The 22,093-nt window shown below is 36.7% G+C and overlaps 2 protein-coding genes and 1 non-coding gene across 5 annotated transcripts in view; 2 read left to right on the forward strand and 1 right to left on the reverse strand.

Annotated features, from left to right (window-relative positions):
• Positions 1-1,618, reverse strand: part of LOC136265123 (probable phospholipid-transporting ATPase IIA) — a 25,184-nt gene extending 23,566 nt beyond the window's left edge. The window contains exon 1 of one of the 3 annotated variants that reach the window (XM_066059917.1): positions 1,502-1,618. The gene's annotated coding sequence lies outside the window, so the exon portion shown is untranslated. Of the gene's footprint in view, positions 1-1,485 lie in introns of all 3 variants that reach the window. The other 2 variants (XM_066059918.1, XM_066059919.1) reach the window with 2 other exon arrangements.
• LOC136265124 (ribosome quality control complex subunit TCF25-like) lies at positions 1,593-15,237 on the forward strand. The gene is made up of 24 exons (XM_066059920.1): positions 1,593-1,809; positions 2,836-2,982; positions 3,703-3,757; positions 3,811-3,868; positions 4,037-4,102; positions 4,154-4,195; positions 4,246-4,289; positions 4,387-4,420; positions 4,549-4,645; positions 8,023-8,122; positions 10,067-10,160; positions 10,441-10,490; positions 10,547-10,589; positions 10,695-10,800; positions 11,262-11,390; positions 12,024-12,053; positions 12,115-12,200; positions 12,557-12,629; positions 12,988-13,073; positions 13,136-13,194; positions 13,257-13,288; positions 14,410-14,489; positions 14,641-14,719; positions 14,997-15,237. Exons 1-24 carry the CDS (start codon positions 1,642-1,644, stop codon positions 15,156-15,158), a joined length of 1,920 nt encoding a protein of 639 aa, XP_065915992.1. The 5' UTR covers positions 1,593-1,641; the 3' UTR covers positions 15,159-15,237.
• Positions 6,569-6,642, forward strand: Trnar-ucu (transfer RNA arginine (anticodon UCU)). The gene has a single exon. It is a non-coding gene; the product is annotated as a tRNA-Arg (tRNA).
• Positions 15,238-22,093: the final 6,856 nt, after the last annotated feature.

Below are 22,093 nucleotides of genomic sequence, written 5' to 3' on the forward strand. Positions count from 1 at the left end.
CACTACGGCGAGATTTTACTTAATAAATAAGGTATAACTGAAGAGATGGTACAACATTAATGTGTTTATGGACGCATGATAATCTCATTTATAGTCAACCTGTCTAATAAGGACCATTTTTGGATTTGCTAGAAAGGGTTGATGCTTTGGTGCTATACATTAATATCCAATTAAAGTATAAATTAGCTACAGCTTATAGATGGTCTTTCATTACAGGTGGTCATTAATACAGGTTGCAATGCACCTAGACACCTTCACTCTGTTAGACAAACTTCGCATGGCCTTGTTGTAAGTGGTTATTGGAGGTGTACACTCCAATACAGCAATAATAGACTAGAAATTCCACCGCATACCACAACATAATTCATTATATCTCTTGAGCCCATTGTGGTCCCACCACAAAAATTTTATCAAACATAGACTATGACCCAATCATTATTCACATAAGAATTCGAAAAATTTCAAACAGCACTTTTCAAAATATAAGGGATTAAAGTTTTCAATGAAGTACTTTTGAACCATAATTAAGTAGATATCCCATAATCTAGGGATCACTGGAAAGGTCAATCAACAGTCTTCCATCACTGAAAATTGTGTTTAAAAATATTTACACAGTACAAAGTTGCAGTTGATTTTGTAACTAAAGATGGACCAAGTTTTCATGAAATATTCAAAATATTTGTGGTCATAAATCAGAAACTATGGAATATATGGAGCTAAAAATTTTCATGAGTGATAAGCACCATAGGTACTACAAACACACCAAGTTTCGTCAAAATCCGAGAGGTGACCCTAAATTCCTTGTTGATTTGACATGGAATGACCCATAAGCCTAACTGGCTAAATATTTTTGATATTGGTTGTGCTTTAAATTATGAATAGGCAGAATAGCTAATTTGAAGTCACTAGTTAACTGATAAATGCCACACTAAATTTGATGAGTTTGCTATACTAGCCACATTACCATTGACTTTATATCTGAGTTCACACCACTAGCCTGTGAGTGATTCGACTAAGAGATACTACTGTTGACAGAGTGCTTTCTCTGAGTCTAATACCAGCAGGAACAGATTGAAGACCATTTCTTTGAGATTGTATAAGGACTCAAGAATGCAGTTTAATTAGCTTACCTTTGAGTTTATTTCATTGACAAACTTAAGAAATCTCAACATTAATTTTCTTCATCGATTATCAAAATACTTACATTGGAATTGTTGCCATTTATAACAGGTAGCATGCACAATTTAAAAAAAACTCTGGGTGAAAATTGTTAGTGAGAATTTGTTAAATACAACCATATAAAGGCACGTCTAAATATGGCTAGTAAAATAGTTAACAAGCCTACAAACTCTGTAATTAAACTATTTTACAACATCACGAGAACAAAGTCTTAAGCTCAGAAGCTTTGGGAACACATAACCACGCTACACCACAGAAAACAACTAGTACTTTCTATAGTTTCTGCAGAGTTTGTTTTAACTTTACTTTATCACTCACGTACGCACGAATGTCCTAAGGTCTCTGGAAACACCGGGAAAATCTCAATATCGTAAAATGTAGACGTAACAATTTTAATGTTGACTTGGCAACTTTCTTATTAGTGCACACTATTCTAATTAATGACTACCAAAATAATGCGTCATGTCATCCAGGGCGATAAGGAGATTAAAAAGAGACCAGGACATTATTTATATCCCTGAGGCGATCACTCCGAATGGTGAAGATGATTTGGTAGATGACGTCGACTTGGCGAGTGACAGTAAACCGAAGAGTAAGAAAAAGCAAAAGGCCGTCAATTTATTTTCCCAGGTAGGTAGACTAAAACCAAAGATAAAGAAGCGTGATGTATGGCCTTAATTTATTGCCCAGTAAGCCAGATGTTTGACCTAGTACTGTCCCTTACACAATCAAAATGTGTTGTGGACATCGCTTTTCTCTGAAGGCAGCAGAAATTAGTCATGCCTTGTGTACATTAATGTTGAAAGATACCTAAAAGTTGTGATACACTTATTTGATGCGTGTTAATTGTTTGACCTCTATGCTACCTCCGTATCTCTTAATACCATTATCTTGTAGGTGCCGTCCGATATTTATTATTTATTTACCTGCTCACTTTTATTATATGAATGGTAGAGATTTATGTATTGCACAATATGTAGTAGCAGTTTGGTGTACAGGGAAATGGTGCGATATAAAAGCTTTTATGGACACAGTATTAGAATTTTAAAGATACCAAGGTAAACACTTTGTTGTCAGTTTGTCCTCAACTCCTTGGGTTTCGGGCAATTTGGGTATATGCACCAGACCCTATTTTTTTAGTTTGGCATATGTACCTTGCCAATTCTATCACTAAATTTTGCTGAGTTCCTGCCTCCATCCTTACCCTACTACACAGTACATCAGTACTTGCATGCTAATTGTCTACAGTACTGACGGTCATAGTATTATTCTTTTGTTAGAAAGTTTACCATGATCACAAATTTTAGTAAGAAAAGTTTAATATTATGTAACTACTTATATGGAATGATTGGATTGCTGCACGTTCCCCAAATTAACCAAACTTTCCTCTTGTCTTATAGTACCGTATTTCCTTGTATAAAAGCCCAGGCTTTTATTTATTTCCTTCCCAGCATTTTTGACCTGGCCTGTAAATGAATAGGGCCTTTATTTGAGACCGGGCATCTATTTTGGATTGGTCCAACCAACGCCTGGCATTTAATCAAATTCATGTGGTGGCAGACTGTAATGGGTAAGCAAAGATACAGTGTGTTGGTACATATGCCGTGATGTTGATTTTATAGCTTATTTGTTTTGATATGATTTCTCTTCCTACAGTTGGATGTTGAGGATGACAGGGATGATATGGTAGAGGATGATGATGATGAAGTTACTGCAATGGCCGACACTTCAACCACTAACAAGTCTAAGAAAAAGAAGAAGAAAAAGAAGAAACCTCGTACTGATGAGCCAAAACTGAATATGGTAAAAATTTACATATTAATGCCTTTCAGATAATGCAGAGCTACAGCAAATATTTGAGTACTAGTTTAGTACTAGTTTAGTACTGCTGATATTTTCTAAGTAACTATTTTAGTATCAAGTGGCTATCTGTTTAGCAATATACTTCCAGTATTTAAATACAGAGAACATTATTTCCCAAACTGTCTTGAGTATTAGTTTGCTCAAGTACCTATCAATATTATTCCCCACCTCCCCCTCCTTGGGAATAAGAGGGGGTTTTGGCAGAAATTTAGTGCACATTTGATGCAGAACTATGCCCCAAGAGTCCAACATTTGATCGTGAAGTAGGCTTTCTTTTGTAATGCATGTGAGTGAAATTTGAAAATAATAAAACTATGGCAACGACTATACGTGAGCATGTTTATTATCATTGTAGTGAGTGTGTCATTATTGTTACTATACTGTATTCAAACAATGCCCTACATTAGCATGAGTACATAGGTTGCAAATGGTGCCCATGGCGAAGGGAATTTTATTTTTAAAAACGTCAAATCATGTACTTGAATTACTACATTCTAATTCAAAACATATAAAGTAGGTCCAGAATTATGTGTAACTCATGTAGTTTTATAGTTGGCGTTTTTACTACCCTGCAGTAGCTATATACTTTAAAACTTGCAGTACAATTCAGTGTGAATATCTACACTTGTAACACACATTGTTGTTGACCCACACACACAGGATTATGATGATATTGATGGTGCTGTTGGTGGAGTGGGAGATAAAATAGCAAATGGTATGTGTGTGACTGTACTCTACTGTATACATATCTACCTACTTGTATTTCAGCAAAGGATGGGACTCATGTACTTGTCAATAAAATTGCACTACTCACAGTGGACAGGAGGTACAGTACTATATGTGATATGTGATATGGTGGTTATGTATTTAATATGTACAGTACATATGTAGCTTGAAAATTAACACGGTCTACTATAGTGTGGCTGATTGCAATGCTGTCCTTTGTATTTACACTGTATTATTAGCGTAATTATTATGGTACTTGAATTGCCAGATTTTTGAATGCTGACAATGAGATGAAACGGATATTTGGTTCAAAAGTGGTAAAGCTTGCTCAAAGGTAAACATGTCTGTTACCTTACTATTGAACATGTACATGTCTGGTATACAGCAAACAGAGGGGCCATCAGAAACACTACCACAGAGCGTCAGTGTAAGTGACTGTTGTTTGTGTGATATTGCATTGATTATTACTACCCATAGGATGGTGACACCACGAGAATCCTGGCCTCGATTAGATAAATTAGGTGTGTAGTGTGTGTGTGTGTAGTGTGTGTGTGTGTAGTGTGTGTGTGTGTGGTGTGTGTGAAAGAGAGAGATTATTACCACATTGTGTTGTTTCAGGATTATCTATGCATTTAGCTGAAAGTAAAGGACAGTAAGTTGCATGTGTATGTACAGTGGATGTACCTGAAAGTTGTAAATGTGTATGTGTCACTAAACACACATGTTTATGTCTATAAAATATGTTCACTAACCTTATCATGTCCATGTTCATTCATTTAGTTGTCAATATTTTAAGATAGAGCACTCACTGGCCTACCAACATGTTCAGTGTCTATTTTGGGAGGCAGTGGACTCACTGGATCACCACAACATTGCAGTAAGTGTATTGTAGGATATCATAGTGTATTGTAGGATATCATAGTGTATTGTAGGATATCATAGTGTATTGTAGGATATCGTAGCGGCATGGTTGTGAACTGCTAACAAACTACAATTGAACCTTGTTGTAGTTACTGTGTCTGAACCCAGTAATTCCCATCTGTTGAACTGCCAATATGATTGTCACATTAGGGTTGATTGTTCTATTGGAGAAGTTGCTTGTTTTATTGTAGTTGGCTGTTCTGTTAGAATATTGCAAGATTGTATATTATTTTAGTTATGCTACACAAGATTATGGGCTTTTTGGTATCTAAATACTAGTGAGATGAGTTTGAAAGTAACTTTGTATAATTGATTTCCATAGCCTAAGGGTACCAGATGCCACCATTGTACCTTGTGGATGTGTACATAGGTTTCATACAATCTTTAGAATTGTTATGTTTCTGGTAGAGGAGCACTGATATAAATATCAGTATTGGTACCGATATCGTGATATCTATATCAGTGAAAGTTGACCTTTTAGCAAATATTTCACTTAAGTACTATACAGTAATTACTCATTGTTTGCTATGCGTGATCTTGTAGCACTGTGGGTAAAGCATAAGGCTAAAGATGCTACCTGTTTACGGTGGTCAGGGTTTCTATTCACCATTTTCTTTGCTCAGAAGTGCTTGGCAATATACCAGTAATACCATTTATTAATACAACCAGTTAGACAACCTTTGATAACCAGTATCAAAATACCAGTGTTTTAACCCAGCCTTTGGTGTTTAATTACTCAATTTGTTTATGGCTTTGCAAGCCACACCCTAAACAAACACTGAGGTTGCCACATTACAACCACCTGCCTACTTGTACTGAACTACATTCTTTGGTGTTTGGGATGCATACCACTTCATTCCAAGAAATGATGCAATAATCATTGTAACAAGCTGCAATAGTCATTGTATCAAGCTAACTATTATACCATACTAGACAGGTGCTAACAGCATCATGGGGCGAGCCTGAGTGTATATTTTTGAAGTATAGATGGCAGTGAAAACTACTGAAACAATGTAAGGAATTCTGGAATTGCATAAAGTGTTCATAATATTTTATTTTATGGAGGAGAGTGTCTATAAGAATCAATATAGCCTGTGCAAAATCACTATGACACATCTGCAAAGCTTCATTGATGGTATGATAGGTGTTGATAAGGTCAAGTCTTTGATCTGAGAGTATTGTACTTTAACCACCTCTTTTCAGGTCATTGCAGCTCTTCGATGCCACATATATTCACGGTTTCTATGCCTTCTCCTTTCTGCCTCTTCAGGAGTTTCTGCATCCCTTCTGAGTCTGTACTGTTTCCTCCTACGTCGAAGACGTTCCTCCATATCCATTCAATAGTTACATGGCATAACAGTAATCTACACCGATAACTCTCGTGATATGAACCATTACACATACCAAATATGGCTAAGCAGTAGTGGACGATTACACGCACTTGTATGGACTCTGCAGAGAATGGTCTGGAAGCATGTGTAAGGTGTCTGCTTTATATCGTAATTTATTGTAAACGTGTCCTGCTGGCTCCCTAGTGTGGGGCTCGCTTAGGCTCGCCCCAATTATACCATAATAATTTCCTGTTACTAATACAGTGTATTCAAATTCAGTACTGTTGAACACTACTTTTCATCACACCTTTTCCACGAGTTTTTTTTCTTTGTACAAAAACGTTACCTTTTTAGCTTTTTGTCATAATGTTTTAATATTTATTGTAGTGTCCATACTGAAAACCTTTTGTGTTCAGATGCAACCCAACACTATAAAGTATCAGTATCAGTAGTTTTTGTAGCTATTATATCGATTATCGATATATAGTTTCTGGTGGCATGCACTATCACACATCATATAACACCGATTAGGTAGCCTGATGTAACAAGTCCCTGTGGCGCAATGGATTAGCGCATTGGACTTCTAATTCAAAGGTTGTGGGTTCGAGTCCCACCAGGGATGAGTTTTTTTTAGTTGTATTATCAAGAATTTTATAGTCAACTCCATTTGTATACAAGTGTAAGGTGAAATTAGGAACACAATAAGCTTGTAGGAATTGGAAACAAGGGAGATACTGTAACTAGAGGAGGTTGGAAGTGTAGGAAATGGGTGTAGCATAAATGAGAGCAGCAGCATTGAATAGTGTTTGTGATATTCAACTGTAACCTTTTTGTGACAATCAATTGTTACTAGAGTTGCAACGATACAGTGTGTAGACGTATCGATATATTGCCTCTGGTGTATCACAATACAGCGATATATTGTGCGATACAAAGTTGAGTCTAAGCAATGGTCTATTGTTGTTTTTTAATGTTTTTTTGTTTTTTAAGAGAAATAAGTGAGCTAATTTTTCTTTGCGAAGCATTACATACTACTCAGTTTAACCACAATGTACAATAATTTGATTGTCAGCTATGTTAACCAACCACGATATGTCGATATATCACAATACATGATATATCACGATACACGATATATCAATATGGTTTGACTTTGTATCGATACAGCGATATTGTCTTAAAATGATACGATACGCGATGTATCGATATATTGTTGCATCTCTAATTGTTACTATCATTTTTCTGAGCATTCTTCATGTCTTTCTAGTCTCGTATGATCTCTGAATACAGCGCGCATCATTACTATCTTTGTGTAATTGCAGAAAGTTATTAATGGTAGTACAGGAGTATACAACACTGTGCTGATACTACACAGTGCGGAAGAGTTTTGTGATTGTACATAACATTTACATTACAAGAACACTACACAGTGCGGAAGAGTTTTGTGATTGTACATAACATTTACATTACAAGAACCAGATCATTGTATAATGTGTATATTGCAGGGGCAGATCCAGGGTTTGGCAAGAAGGGAGCACTAGGGTAGTAGGTACATATATGGAGCTAGGGGTCTGGGGGCCCCCAGAAACTGAAGCCATTTCATATGTTTCAGGACTGAAATTTTTTCAATTTTATGCACAAATACAAACACCTGCTTTCTAAGTGGACTGCACCAGTTGATCAAGAATTGTATAAGGATAAGTGACAGTCGTAGTATTGTTTTAGTAATAATTATAAATGCATAAAAGATCCTGAGGAAGCAAATATTTCCCTCTTGTAGTTTTGAATGGTACAATCCATGAAACCCCCTCAAAAAAATTCCACTATATGGTACGTGTGTATTACAGTTGCAGGTAATATTGTATGTTACTTGTCACTTATAGAAATTGGTACGTATTTATTATGTGAACATTTAGTCATACATACTGATATCTACTTGGTGTGTGGCTATCATTATTGTCGGCTAGTTCTTAAATGTTATCTTTTCATCCACTGCCTACAGAGTGTGCTCAACATGTACCCATATCACATTGACTCACTAATGCAACTCAGTGAAGTGTGCAAGATGAGTGAAGACCTACAAATGGCTGCTGAACTAATAGGTATGTAGTATTAAGTATTAAGGAGATGACACTGTATATACTATACACCGTGTAACAAATAATTGTGTGGAAGTTAATGACTTCCTGTTAATGACTTCCTGTCCATGTAATGTAGGCTGGCTAGCCACGAAAGGAATGTCAGTAGCTGCTAAGATGTTGGGCTATTACAAAGACAAAAGTAATCCATGATCCAGCTTGTGACCCATTGTAATTAATACGTACCTAGGAACTAAAGATTTTTCACTTTTTTCTTATTGTAAAACTGCTTTACAAGGAAGGATATTAAAGTGTGCTCCAGAATGAAAGGCCTCATAAGTAACACTTGTTGAACATTAGGAGGGTCTGATCCAGGCTACATATAGGGGTATTACATTAATGCACAATTATGGTAGTTAAGTACAGCAAGTAAGTATGACTTAAATGTCTCTATGTCAATCTGGGGTAAAGAATTCCATTCGGAAATTGTCTTGGCGGGAAAGGAGTTAGGCTTGACAGTGAGAGAATTATAATTGATCTGAAGTAGCTGCACTCAGCCTCATGCAGGTTAGAGCAGTCTGAAAAGTGTCAGTATTTTGAATATACAATATACCACTTTATATAACTCCTGAATGCAGTCATCATCCATCGTTGAGAGTCTCGAGGCTCTACTATACAATTTCTTCACTGCACTCAATCATAGTTTACTAAGTGGATTTTCCTTCACACCTACAATGCTGACAGAAGCTGTTGATTGGTGTTGATTGCCTCTTGGTTTCTAATCCCTGGTAGGGATTATATTATAATCTATGATCTGAGGAACCAATAAGCAGAATGCCACTTGGAATTTCAACTGCAACAAGTGAACCTTTCTTTGAGTATTCAAGGAGCACTGTCCATTGTTCAGTCTTCGGTGATTCACTGGTTCAGTTGATTATGTACATGTACACTGTATATAAGTCTTCGAAAATTCTCAAGCATTTATCACCATGTGGTTAAACTAATAAGGAACTGAACAATTACTAGAAATCCATCTGTTACATGGAAAAGGAAGCCATTTGACTCCACACAATCATTTGTTGCAAGACTATAATAGTGTTATCTCCATATTGTGTAGATGTCCATCTCTTATGTGGCCCTAGGATTTTGTGCAGTCACTGCAGTGTACTTCCAGCTTGACTGGAATTTGTACACTAATATAAGTCATAACTGTATGTAAGATATGTGACCGAATTTTGGAAAACCGTCGATCTATGCACAGTACTACTTTTGTAGTAGAACGCATTTAAAAACAATGGGAAAGTCACAATAAATTATGCAAGTTTTTATCGCCTCACTGGTCAGTGAATTAACACTCCAATGGATAAATCCTGGGTATCATCGTATTGGTCTGTTCATGGGGAGTTCCAAAATCTTTGTTTCATCTCCATACATGGAAGGGTTTCTGAGTTACAGACATTTGTTTGCGTTGCAGTGATGAAAGAATTTACCAATGATCGTTTTCAGTGAATTCGCCTTCCTTCTCGAACACAGAAATATCCCTTGGGCAAAATCTATACCTTGGTGGATTCACAAATTCATGGCGAACACAATGAGCCAAGATTCAACTCCGTACGCCATTGTATCAGTAAGTTATGATGGTTTATGTAAGCGCCTGTAGATTATTTTCTCGTTGGCTTCTGTACATACTGATTTATTTGCTCATCCGGCTGTCTAGTGCTGTATTTCCCACACTGCTCAACTTATGAAGCTGAAACTTAGCCAGTCCATTCCTCTGTCCCTATAGACAACAAAGAACAAATAAAATGAATTTTGAAAAATGTGCGGATATCGACGGTTCTAAAATTAGGTCACATATGATGATAGGATTGGATTTGTGTCAGAGGTTTAGAGTTTAACTCTTAAATAGCATGCTGTTGTCCTACATACGGTCATTAAAAACATCTGATTATGATCTGTGTGTTACAGAGAGAGCTGTGTACTGTTTTGAGTGTAACTTTCACACGCTGTTCAACTTCACACAAGCTAACTGCAGACTGGACTACTCACTACAAGAAAACAGGTAGAGTATTCAACATATATAAAAATAGCAGTGTTCTGGTTGCTATGCCATACAGAAGTAAAATAGTTTTGAAGAGAATGATTCATATGTACATCTTTCAGTGTTGTAAAAGCAGGGGGAAACTTGGGAAAGGGTGTGTGCGTGTGAGTGGTGGAGAGGGGACTCAAAATGTGAGCATCATAGCTATTTAAAAAAAATTACAAATCAGCTTATCACCACACTTGAAATTATTCCTTAGATGTGTATGTACATATATAAATGTTGTGTGTTTGCATTTTAGGGCACTTTTCATTACACTGTTCAAACATTTGAACTTTGTGGATAGTAGAGGTATGACCATACTGTATGTCAATTTCTGTGTACATGAATTCATGTGTATTCCACAGGTTGTCACAGAACTGCCCTGGAGTTGTGCAAACTGTTGTTAGGGTAGGTTGTTAGTCTATGCTTTTTTTTGTAGTATAGCAACTGATGAGGTATCTTAAGTGTGATCTGTGAATTATGAATGGTTTTTTGCTCATTTTATTCACACAGTTTGGATCCTGATAATGATCCTTTATGTGTGTTGTTGATGATTGACTATTTTGCACTGAGAGCTAGTGAACACAAGTTCCTGACAAGACTATGTGATGAATGGGAGGTATGGATCAGGTGGTTAAGTGTATGTACTACAAAGGAGCAGTCTCATGTACATATAATAATACTCTATTAGAGCATTAAACATGCTATACCATAGTTCATGAATTAATGCTTTGTGCTTGTGGAGAGATACGACTGTAATTGGTACAACTCTGAAAATAAGTGCTGCAATTACGTACCCTTCCATGTGAACAACCAATTTAATCATACTGTATCATTCCACTTGAATGATGTATGATGAGAGACAAATACAATAATAAGGGAAGTCAGTATCCTTTTGTCTTTGAAACTTTATCACCTTATATTGTTATATATATGTAAGTACATACAGTAAGCATTTGAAATAGGTACAGTACCTGTCCCCAATTACCTTTCAGCTGATTGTATGTATATGTACATGTCTGGTATGTTTCTTACTCTACATTCTTCATTGATGCTTTTCTATGGTTTATGTTTATACAGACACAACGCAATTTATCTCAACTACCCAACTTTGCCTTTTCACTGCCGCTGGCATTGTTCAATGAAGCTCAAGATGAGAAAGGATTTGACGATGGAGTGGTGGTACCATGCAGTGCGGCTGACAACAAGGTATGTGGAGTGTTCCTTAATGTTAACCAACGTCACATTAAGTAGACACATTTTCTGTATATTTTTCTTCATGATTCAGCTTGGGTAATAGACAGAACTATAGTTTAAACTAAACTGAAATGGCCACAGAATTTTTTCTAGGAGTACATTTCTCTTCTTTCCTTGCTAAGGCATACCCGAGCATAATAATGATGAAAATATGTGTTACAATAGTTAACAAACGAGTCTATGAAAGTCATTAGTAACTAAAGTACTTTGTCACCTTTAAAAAGGTAAGTTACATGACTAATGTAACTAGTGCTTTTCTAAGTAACTACCTCAACTCTGTAGCTCAGTATACACATGATTTCTTCCTTGTCTGTTGTTACTAATTACTTTCCTATTGTGATCTTTTCTTGTACTGTATCCATTCAAGGCCAAGGTGTTGTCTTTAAAGTTTACCAAATAAAGTAAACCTCTGTACAGGGTATTATAAGATGGTGGACATTATGTTATTAATATTGAGTAAAAATAACCAACTGGATGCTTTGATGGCTCTGCAGTATTGACATTATAGTTATTATTGAGTGCCATACTTGTCTACTGTGTGGCAGTGGTGTTGATGTCTAATGGTTTTTTTGTATTTCATTCTAGTTACAAGAGGCTCTGATCATGTTTCCATCGGTAAGCAACTGTGTTTGTCTCATACAGTATATACCATCAGATTACACAACTGTATTGTTAGGTTTTGATCCCCTTATTGGACAAGTGTGGAGTGATTATGCCACCATGTATTGTAAAGCATCAGTTCTTCCAATCTCCTGAGTCAAGGTGACGTGTTGTGTTATTGTTGTTGGCCATGTAAAGGGTAACTCATCCTTGTTTAGTTGCCACCATCATTATAGTGTATAAATGACTTTGGTGAATTGGCATGTGAAGAAGGTTGGCAGATTAAAGTTTGCTAATTGGCAAATAAAGTCTGGTGAATTCCCACCATGAGTTTGTGTTTGTTTGCTTGAGAGCTTATTTGAAAAAAATATATATACATGTACATATTAGGTATTTTAAAAGAGTATGATTTTAAAGCAATATGGTACACTTTTATAGTGACAACAGTATGGCTGCTGTGTATGTTTGTAATCTTCACCATTGCATGTACAGCATCAATCAACATATCACTGTTACAGAAATCCTGATGCACTTAACTTGCTGGTTAAACTATTCGTTGAAAGAAACTTTTCACTGTGGAAAGTTCCTGAGGTAGGTATAGTACTGTATTGATTTGTACAAGTACAGTCAAACCTCAGATATCCAAACCCTTGGGGACCGTTATTTATTCATATGTCCATTTGACTGTGGTCATGTGTGGAATCATTGTAAAAAAAAAGAACACGATACAGAGTTGATGTGATTTTTAATAGAATATTGAATTCCTACATGGTGTACCTTAAATAAAGTGGATAAGTACGTAGGCCTATTTAGAGGTACAGTACAGTAGTTCTTTAACATATACTCTAATTGATTCATTTTCATGCTGAGGTATACTGTATTGGGTTTATAACTGAGGAGCCATGGTAGTGCATTATTGACGTGTATGTGTGTTGTGTTATACTTGTAGGTATTAACATGGCTGGAGGCAAACTGTAACACTGTCATCACAAGAGTTGATGCTGGTGATGTGCTAGTTGTAGACTGCACTAAACAGTAATACAAACGTCATATCAAGTAGTAGTACTTGTTACACTGGCTCTTTGTCTTCTCTGTAGTAGACAATCACGTTATAGAGGAACACCCAGGAACATTTATAGACATGTGATTCTTTCAGGTGTGTAGTGTAATGTATTAGTACAATAATTATATCTACTTCTCTTCATTTTTTGGGTACAGATTTGGACCAAGTCAAGGCTACATTACCAAAGGTGAGTACGCCAATGTTGTTTTGTTTCCCTTGTGTGTGAATTGGTATAGTGTACTAGTATATTAAAAACTGTTAATTTAAAAATGAAGCATGGATCCAAGCAATAAAAAGTAATGAAATAAGAGATGAATGATGGTACAGCGTTTTACGGCATATGTAGCTCTGTGGGAAAATCCCTACACTGGAATGTTATAGTTCAGTGCCGAAGCAGGCCACAGAGCTATGCTGTAATACCATCATTCATCTCTTCTCTCACTAGCTTTTTATCTTTTAAATCCCTACTTCATTTTTAATTAAGTTTTTTTTGTTGCAGCATATACAGCTTTACTGTTGAGTGTTCTGTTGTGTGACTGTTCTATTAGGGTGACTGCTGTGTTAGTGTATCTTGACAGCCTTTCACCTAGTGTGTCACCATTTCATATTTCACTGTGCTGGCATTATGAATGGATACATTTAGATAAGGAGTGTGGTCATTGTTATCAAGTAAATAGATCATTGTTATAAGGTGTGGTCTTGGTGCTCGATCATTATTGATCATGATAGGCATGGTCTTACAGGTATCTACCAAGCATAAGTTAAATATGTAAAGTGTTGATAGGGAAAATTAAGGCCTTGGTATGGTTTCATTGCATGAAGAAAGGATGACCAACCTGATTGAAGATAAAAGGAAAGACGAGACATAGAGGGCACACACTCGTCAGAACCCCAAAGACACATGCCACTGTTAAGTCTGTTACTGTGGTGTAATATAGTGGCTGTGTGCTTCTTTGTTTGGCCTCCAGCCTTGTGACTGTGGTCAGGCAGGTGGGCATGCAAACTGGCAGACAAATATTTTGCATTTCAATGATTTCTAAATCTGTTGTCTTGTTTTTAATACGCTGTATTTGATGTTAGAAGGACTAGTATTATCCCGTAAAGATGATTTTTGTCACATAAGGTGTTTCTAGAATTATTTTGAAAGACGGAGTTTTAGTACTGTTTAATATGTTCAGGGTGTGTTGACCACTGTATTGTGTTACTTGGCTGAAGGCCAGACGTTTACTACAGCATGCATGATGTGATCATTCACAGATTTATGTTTAGTTCTTATTTTGCTGTAACAAGTGTACAATTATTTTGTAGGACATAAGCAGTGAGGTCATAATGATGTATGATCCTCTCCCTCCACTTGATAATAAAGCAGCTTATGTGAAACCAGCCAGGTGTGTGTTTGTGTAGTGTGTGTGTGTAGTGTGTGTAGTGTGCGTAGTGTGTGTAGTGTGTGTAGTGTGTGTGTGTCTGTCTAGTGTGTGTGTGTGTAATTGTTGTGTGAAGTATGATGTGTCTCATTAATTAAATGTACTAAATTTTTAGGGCAAATCGTATGGTCAATAACAATGAGAGCTACCTTTCTTTATTCTTAAGATCATTGCTACCTTCTTACAATGTTGAGGTAAGAATGGAGTAACTGCAGCCTAATCTGCCTTTTTATTGTGAAACAAGTAGCATGTTGATTTTACTATTTTAACATGTCGTTATAGTGATCGTATTGGTACAGTAAGTGGCAATTGTTCACTTGTATATATGTAAGCACATCTCATAGACAATTTGCATAATTGGCTGTCTATTGGAACAGTTATATTTGTCTAATAAGTTGTGTTGATTGTCTGTATAGTTTTAAATATGTAATTAGCCTGGATACGGTAAATTCAAGAAAGTATCTTCAACAGAATGATGAAGGAGATGATCAAGGGGCTGGAGCTCCTGTAGGTCAAGCTGTTGACTTTTTGACTGAGTCATTTCAGAGAATAGTGCAACAATTAAGATCACAACGAGATCAAGATGGAGATGATAATCAAGCTCCTGATACCAATCAAGATGATCCATCATGACATGTGATACTAATTGTATTTCAGCTGCTCTATACCATCTTGTAATTGTTAAATAATTTATTAATGTTATACCAACCAGTGTGGATGTAATCCGGATGTAATCCAGCTGACTACTAAAGATTATTGTAGCTATGTGTGTCTCAGAGGGTAGAAAATGACATATAACTAGTGAAATCTTGTTTGGTGTCCATACTAAATGTGGCAACCAACTGCATAAATTCTCACTGGCACTTATTAATTTAAGGGTTGAACACTTGATTGTTACCTGGTATAGAGGTATAAAATTATACCAGAGTGTTATACCAGAAAAAAAACAGTATAGATGTACATCAAAGCCTTGTGCAAGATTTTTCAAGAGACTTTTCAAAACAAATTACATAGGTATAATATAATCTAGGTAGTGGTTACTGAACTGAAAGTTGGGTCAATAACATACCGGAATACTCAGGGCATACCAACCCTACTAGTGTGCTTGATACTGGAGTAGATGGATGACTGTTGAATTGAGGGTATATCTTGTTAAACTTTTTTCAGAAATAGTATACCTTGTTAAAAAAATACAATGTAAAAGTCATGAAAGAGTCTAACTGATAGAACAAATTTTTCTGTAGCACAGGTGTAAAAGTGAGAGCTATCTCAAACTATCCCAACAGTGTATGTAGGAGTACAGGACCTGGTCACAGATCAATTTACTCTAATAGAACAGTCACGAGTACCAACAATGTGGTTTGTGAAGTAGAGAATGTCTCAATCACTCCTTTTGTGGCCAAAATACTGCCTCAGTTTGGAGATGCATAGAGAATATACCAGTAATCTTTGTTTCGGGTTTATTTCACTACTATGTCCTTGATTGCTATGTCATGAGACTGCTTATTGTGGCCAAAATATACTGACTCAGTTTGGACATGCATATGGAATAATCTTTGCTTTGGACTTATAATATTAGCTGACTACTTAACTAGTACAGCTATTTTACATGCTGACTAACTTGATATACCATACATGTTTAGTACTGTGTAATATCAAGCACCACCAGCATGCAACTGTTATTCTCTGCTCCTGATTTATGGAGAAACTACAGTTTTTTCCATTAGTTTCTACCATATCCATTGAGTCCAAATAGAGATCTCTGTGTGTTTAACATGCTGGCTTGTTTGACTCTTGTTTCTTTACTTTTTTCAGTGATCTCTATTCCCATGTCTAAATTTTTTTTACACTAGTAGCTAGCTATCTAGCTATAGACTGAAGGACAGGTGATATCTAATTATGACCATAAAAAGGCTAAAACAAAACAGCTATAATTTTAAGTATAAACTGTGGACTACTCTTCACAGTGAGTCTTTGCCAGAAAGGTTCAACAAAAAAATATGTTAGCAGAAAAATTGCGAATATTTATTTCGCGAAAATTTCTGCGTGAATTGCTGATGTCAGCATTGAATTTCCTCGTAAATTGATGATCTCAGCATTGAGTAGTGAGCTAGCCTGGGGAGTGGGCTGCAAGAGATTCGTAAGGTTTCAAGCACGGTCAGGCCCTGTCTACCGGGTATATTGCCAACACAATAGTAGCTCAGCATTATACGCCGTTAAATGATCAGTTGAACTCGCTGATTCTTCAATGATAACCAGTGACAAAACAAGTAAGTCGCATCATTTATGTTATAGGAGAGAAACGTCTTGTTTTGTTAAGACAAAATACAACTTAAGTATCAGCATCCAGGAAGATATTTCTGGCGAGAGACTGTCCAGAATGGACAAGCAACACTATTGATTTTTAAAAATTGTAATTCCTTTGCCACGCCCATTTTTCGCATTTGCCAATTGCCATATGTGGTCTCGTGAGTCCGAGGACACACCACACTTTGTTTATTTTGTATTGTTCATTGTTTTATTTAATAATGATGGTTTCTCTCTCAGGTAGGCTTGCATCGATTATGCCGGCATAATTTTTGGCATAATGGGGGATGAAAAGCATAAAGCATAATGCTGGCATAATGCACTTGTCAATTTTATGCCCCACCCCCACCCCAGGGTGTCAAATTCCCCACTACTGGGGCAAAATTGGTTGTCAAATCCCCACAATGTCCCCCCCCAGTAGGGGATTTGACAACACCTCAAGGATGACTAAGAGCATATTTCATGAATGCAATTGACTAGTAATTAACCTGATATACACCTGTAGCTAGTAGCGACTGCGACTTTATTGTTTAGAAATGCAAATACTGAAAATCGGTCAGTGAATTGGACAACTGTCAATTGCCCCAGGGGTTGGGACAAGAAGCAATGTCAAATCCCCAGTTGGGGGGTGGAGACACCCAGGGGTGGGGCATGAAATTGACAAGTGCATAATTAGGACCATAATGGGCAAATTTCTGCCACCATAGGTATAACTTCTGCTATTACAGTCACAAAGTCAAGTGATTTGAATGGTGAAACAATTCCTGACAATGAGTAGTAAAATGCACTACAGTCTTCTCACTCACAAGTTTACACTCGATGGAAACAGTCAGTGCTTTTCATTGTGGGTTTGAGTTTTACAGGACACGTGTAGTCATGTGCCAACTAGTACCAAGGCATGGCAAAGCAATTTATAGCTATATCTAATGTGTCTCATCGTCTGATTTTGAATAAAATGTGATATGATGATTATGATTATTGAAAGTTTAATTGGAAGACAATATAGCTACAAGAGAAGCTAGCTCTGATGATAATAAGATTAGTGATGAGTCAGTATAGCTAGTGAATGTCTGGACATTGAAAATAGTTAAGTATCTGCAGGTCTGCAGTGAGACTGAGGTTAATATCAAACCAGGAAAATATTTCAAAAAGATCAAGATTCTCTAATAGAACAGTCAAACACTGTAATAGAACAGTCATCGCATGCAGCAGAGAGAATGAGAACCATTAAGTGTTTATCCCAGGGGGTTAATAAGTTCTTGGCATGGTGGTGCAAATGCAAGTTGCATAATATCAAGACACACAGCAGTGTGTCGTGCGGCCCAAGAAGCCAGCGCGTTATACTGTGAGTATATTAACAGGAAAAAAGAAAACGCAATTGTCACGCCTATGTAGCTCCGTGATCCCTAATCCGATTGGAACCAAATTTGCTAGAGAAGTGCCGGCCAGTCAGGGGAGTCTACATACCAAATTTTAAGACAATCACTCCAGCCATTTCCGAGATACGAGCGAACAAAAGTTCATTTTAATTTCTTCGTTTTTTCTTCTTCATTTCGCACACTTTGCAAAATTCACCATAAAACATGAATGCGTGCTCGGATCGGGCTGTAATTTGGCACACTTAAAGGGCTCATTAAGGCGGATCTCCATACCAACTTTGGTAGGAATCCGATGATCATTCACGGAGTTATGACCGATTATTTGCATAAAATAAGGTCGAAGGTCTGTCACGCCTACAGGGTAAATCCCTTGGAAGAATCAGTTGAAAATTGATATGTAGATGGAGCAACCATCATAAGAGTGCCTTTTTGTGGTTTGAAAGGAATCGGGATAAAGACCATGGAGATATGACACAAAACCCAACCTGTGTCAAAATTAGGGAGTATCTCCAAACTTATTTTGGTACGCTTAATGTCATAATGGGGGAAGGGGGTTTAGCCCATGACGCTATTAATTTTTATTGAAGCAGTTGTAGTGTAAACAGCTATAGAACAGAGAAAGTGACGTGATTAAACAGCTATACTGTTTGTAGACTATGTTTTCAGGTAAAGAATATAACGTTTTGTGCTTCTATTGCCAATGCATTCACAGCAAAAATAGTGTTCCAATACTACATATTCTAACCCCGTCTTTATTCAGTATTGGAACAACTATTTTATAAAACTCCCTATAACGAGACAAAACGAACCTCAAATCTACAAATGACTCTAATGTTATTCACTGTTGAGTGCTGTGGTCTATTTTTGTTTGAGCCGAGGTAGAATTTGTGGACTATTGGTTCCAACAACAAAACATAGACGGAATAAATACAGTCAGTATTTGTGTTTGAATTATGCTGGATTGTTTTCATAGTGTGACGTTAAGGAGGAGGGGTCTGAAGTTAGTGTCATTATGACGTTAAGCGCACCAAAATCAGTTTGGAGATGCCCCCTTACACGATCAATTTTTATGAATAAAAAAACTATTAGTTTTTGTGTCTACCAGGCAAACTGCTTAGAGCAACGAGCTGAAAATCAGTATGTAGCTGGAATAATCATCATAGAAAGTCCTTGCAGTAGTACAGAAGAATCGGATTACAAACTACTGAGTTATGATTCGAAAGGCAACTACGTGTAGCAAATGTGAGATTGAGATACTCTAATAGAACAGTCACTCTAATAGAGCATTCAGCTGCGTTTATAATTAACTCAATTATATTACATTGCGAGTTATTCTGTAGGGAATTCAGCTACAAACAAGTCACCCTGTAGTCAGATCAGCTAGAAGAAGGTGCCTAATAGAGAATTCAGCTACAAAGATACCATCATGTAGAGAGTTCAGCTCAAACAAATCACCCTGTAGAGAATTTTTATTTTTTATTAATACTTTACAGAACAGTACAGATCAATAAACAAAATTAAACAATATTAAGAGCTTAAACGGTTAAATTACAGAACTGAAGGTCTACCAGTGTCTTGCACTGATAGCCATAATTAATTACTTACAAATTACAATAAGCTATATAACTACAAATAATAATACAAGCGGTAGCTATAAAGAGTACAAGTTAAACAATTATATAGTTTGTAAGAGCTGGAATGTTTAAACATTTGGAACAGGGGCAACGGAAATAAAAAGTACATAGATTATTACTGTCAAAATTGTTAATGAAATGATTCCAACAATAATTCTTGAATTTGACAGTTTGGAGGGTTTGGGATACTCAGTTAATGGTAAGCTGTTCCACAATCTGGGTTTACGGTAGAAGTAGGAATTCATTACACTGTTTTTAGATACTATCGTGTGCCTGAGTTTGTATCCTGCTGATCTTGTGCGTCCAGAGATAAATTCTACGAAGTTTAATTTGTTGAACTTTTCAGATGGAAATTTTACTTCAGCTACAAACAAATTGCCCTGTAGAGAGATCAGCTAGAAGAAGTTACCTTGTAGAGAGTTCAGTTACAAAGAAACCACCATGTAGAGAATTCAGCTGCAAACAAATCACCCAGTAGAAAATTCCACTATGAACAGATCACCCTGTAGAGAGTTCAGTTAGAAACAAGTCATCCTGTAGAGAGATTAGCTAGAAAAAGTCACCTTGTAAAGAGTTCAGCTAGAAGAAGTTACATTGTAGAGAGTTCAGCTACAAAGAAACTACCATGTAGAGAGTTCAGCTGCAAACAAATCGCTCTGTAGAGAATTCAGCTACAAACAAATCGCCCTGTAGAAAGATCAGCTAGAAGAAGTTACCTTGTAGAGAGTTCAGCTACAAACAAATCACCCTGTAGAGAGTTCAGCTACATCTGGTAGAGAGATCAGCTAGAAGGATCACCTTGTAGAGAGTTCAGCTACAAAGAAATCACCTTGCTTCATCTTTTTTTCTTCCTGTGGTAAAGAAAAAAATGATAGGTTAAAAAGCCTATGGCCGGCTTTGGGGTATACAAATACAAAAAGAAAGTGAAATCTTAATCCAAAACAGCCAAGCTGTAAAAAAAGAGTGCGGCCCTCAGAAAGGCTATGGTGAAAAAAGATGTGAAATCCAAGGTGGCGACCAAGAAATGGCTGTGATGGTATAAGGTTAATGGTAAAAATTTTAATAACGACAATTCAGGTGAATTTCGTGCCAAGACCAAGCGGCACCAAATTCACCTGAATTGTTGTTATTAAAATTTTTACCATTAACCTACCATCACAGCTATTTCTTGGCCGCCACCTTAGATTTCACATCTTTTTTCACCATAGCCTTTCTGAGGTCCGCACCCTATTTTTACAGCTTGGCTGTTTTGGATTAGATTGTACTGAGCAGTTGAATACCAATTGCTAAAACTCAGAAGATCTATCATAATATTATTTTTATCAATAATACAAAACTACAAAGATGCTAGAGACAATAAAATGTCTATAGCTTCTAAGGGGCTATAGATCTGCCCCAAGATCCCTTGCTCTAAAATGCCTACAAATTCTGAAGCACATCCCACTATTGCTAATTTTTGTATGTTGAAGTTGAAGTGACACTTTTCATTCACGTTCTATCGTATGAAGAACTTCTCTTGTTTAGAAATAAAAGCATAATGCATTTCTGAAAAGCATAAAAACAAGCATAATAGGCAGAAAATTGGGGAAATGCCAAAAAGCATAATAGGCAAATTTTGGAGCAAGCCTACTCTCAGGAGTCTACACTCAGGGGTACCAAGCACTGGATGAACAATACAGGAGCCCTGGCAAGACTTACACTATTAAATTACAATACAAAATAATAATTATAGCATGCAGAAGAGTTCAGTTTAGGCAAACCAATAGATTCCAGTCTGGGGAGGCTCTAGAATTAAAAATTCTGTATGAGCAGGGGACAGCAATGCAAACAGCCTGCTGAAACAGGGATCTTGTGGTCTTCTTTGCTACTTCACAAGCATTGGCTACTTGGGCAATTGTGTCTCCATCATAAAATGGCCTAAACAACCAATCTCAATGACCATTAGATAGTATAAGTGGACCCAACACAAGGATTTCATGATTTTGAACCTGAGTGGGCAAAGCTGAGGGTTTTTAGATGTGAGTGGGCGATACAAATAATAAAATATCTATACCGATACCAGAATAATGTCCAAAGTGTCGACTCGGAAATTTTGATACCTGGTTGTCACGTGATATTTTGTTTACCTTGTCCATTTTGCTGCTAAGTTTTCAGTGACCATGTCGGTTATGGATGTGAACATTGTGTTTTACTGTTATGTGAGCTTTATTCAATCCACCAGAGAAATCTTCAACGCTGTATGACTACA

The sequence above is a fragment of the Dysidea avara genome, chromosome 8 (genome assembly GCF_963678975.1).
Source record: "Dysidea avara chromosome 8, odDysAvar1.4, whole genome shotgun sequence".
Classification (NCBI taxonomy): Eukaryota; Metazoa; Porifera; class Demospongiae; order Dictyoceratida; family Dysideidae; genus Dysidea; species Dysidea avara.

Bases quoted from the DNA above. Each gene is read 5' to 3' on its own strand.
- LOC136265124 (XM_066059920.1), top strand. From the start codon at position 1,642: ATGTCATCCAGGGCGATAAGGAGATTAAAAAGAGACCAGGACATTATT. The intron at 3,869-4,036 runs GTACAGTACTAT...TTGAATTGCCAG, and splicing joins CTACTCACAGTGGACAGGAG to ATTTTTGAATGCTGACAATG. The intron at 13,195-13,256 runs GTGTGTAGTGTA...TTTTGGGTACAG, and splicing joins TAGACATGTGATTCTTTCAG to ATTTGGACCAAGTCAAGGCT.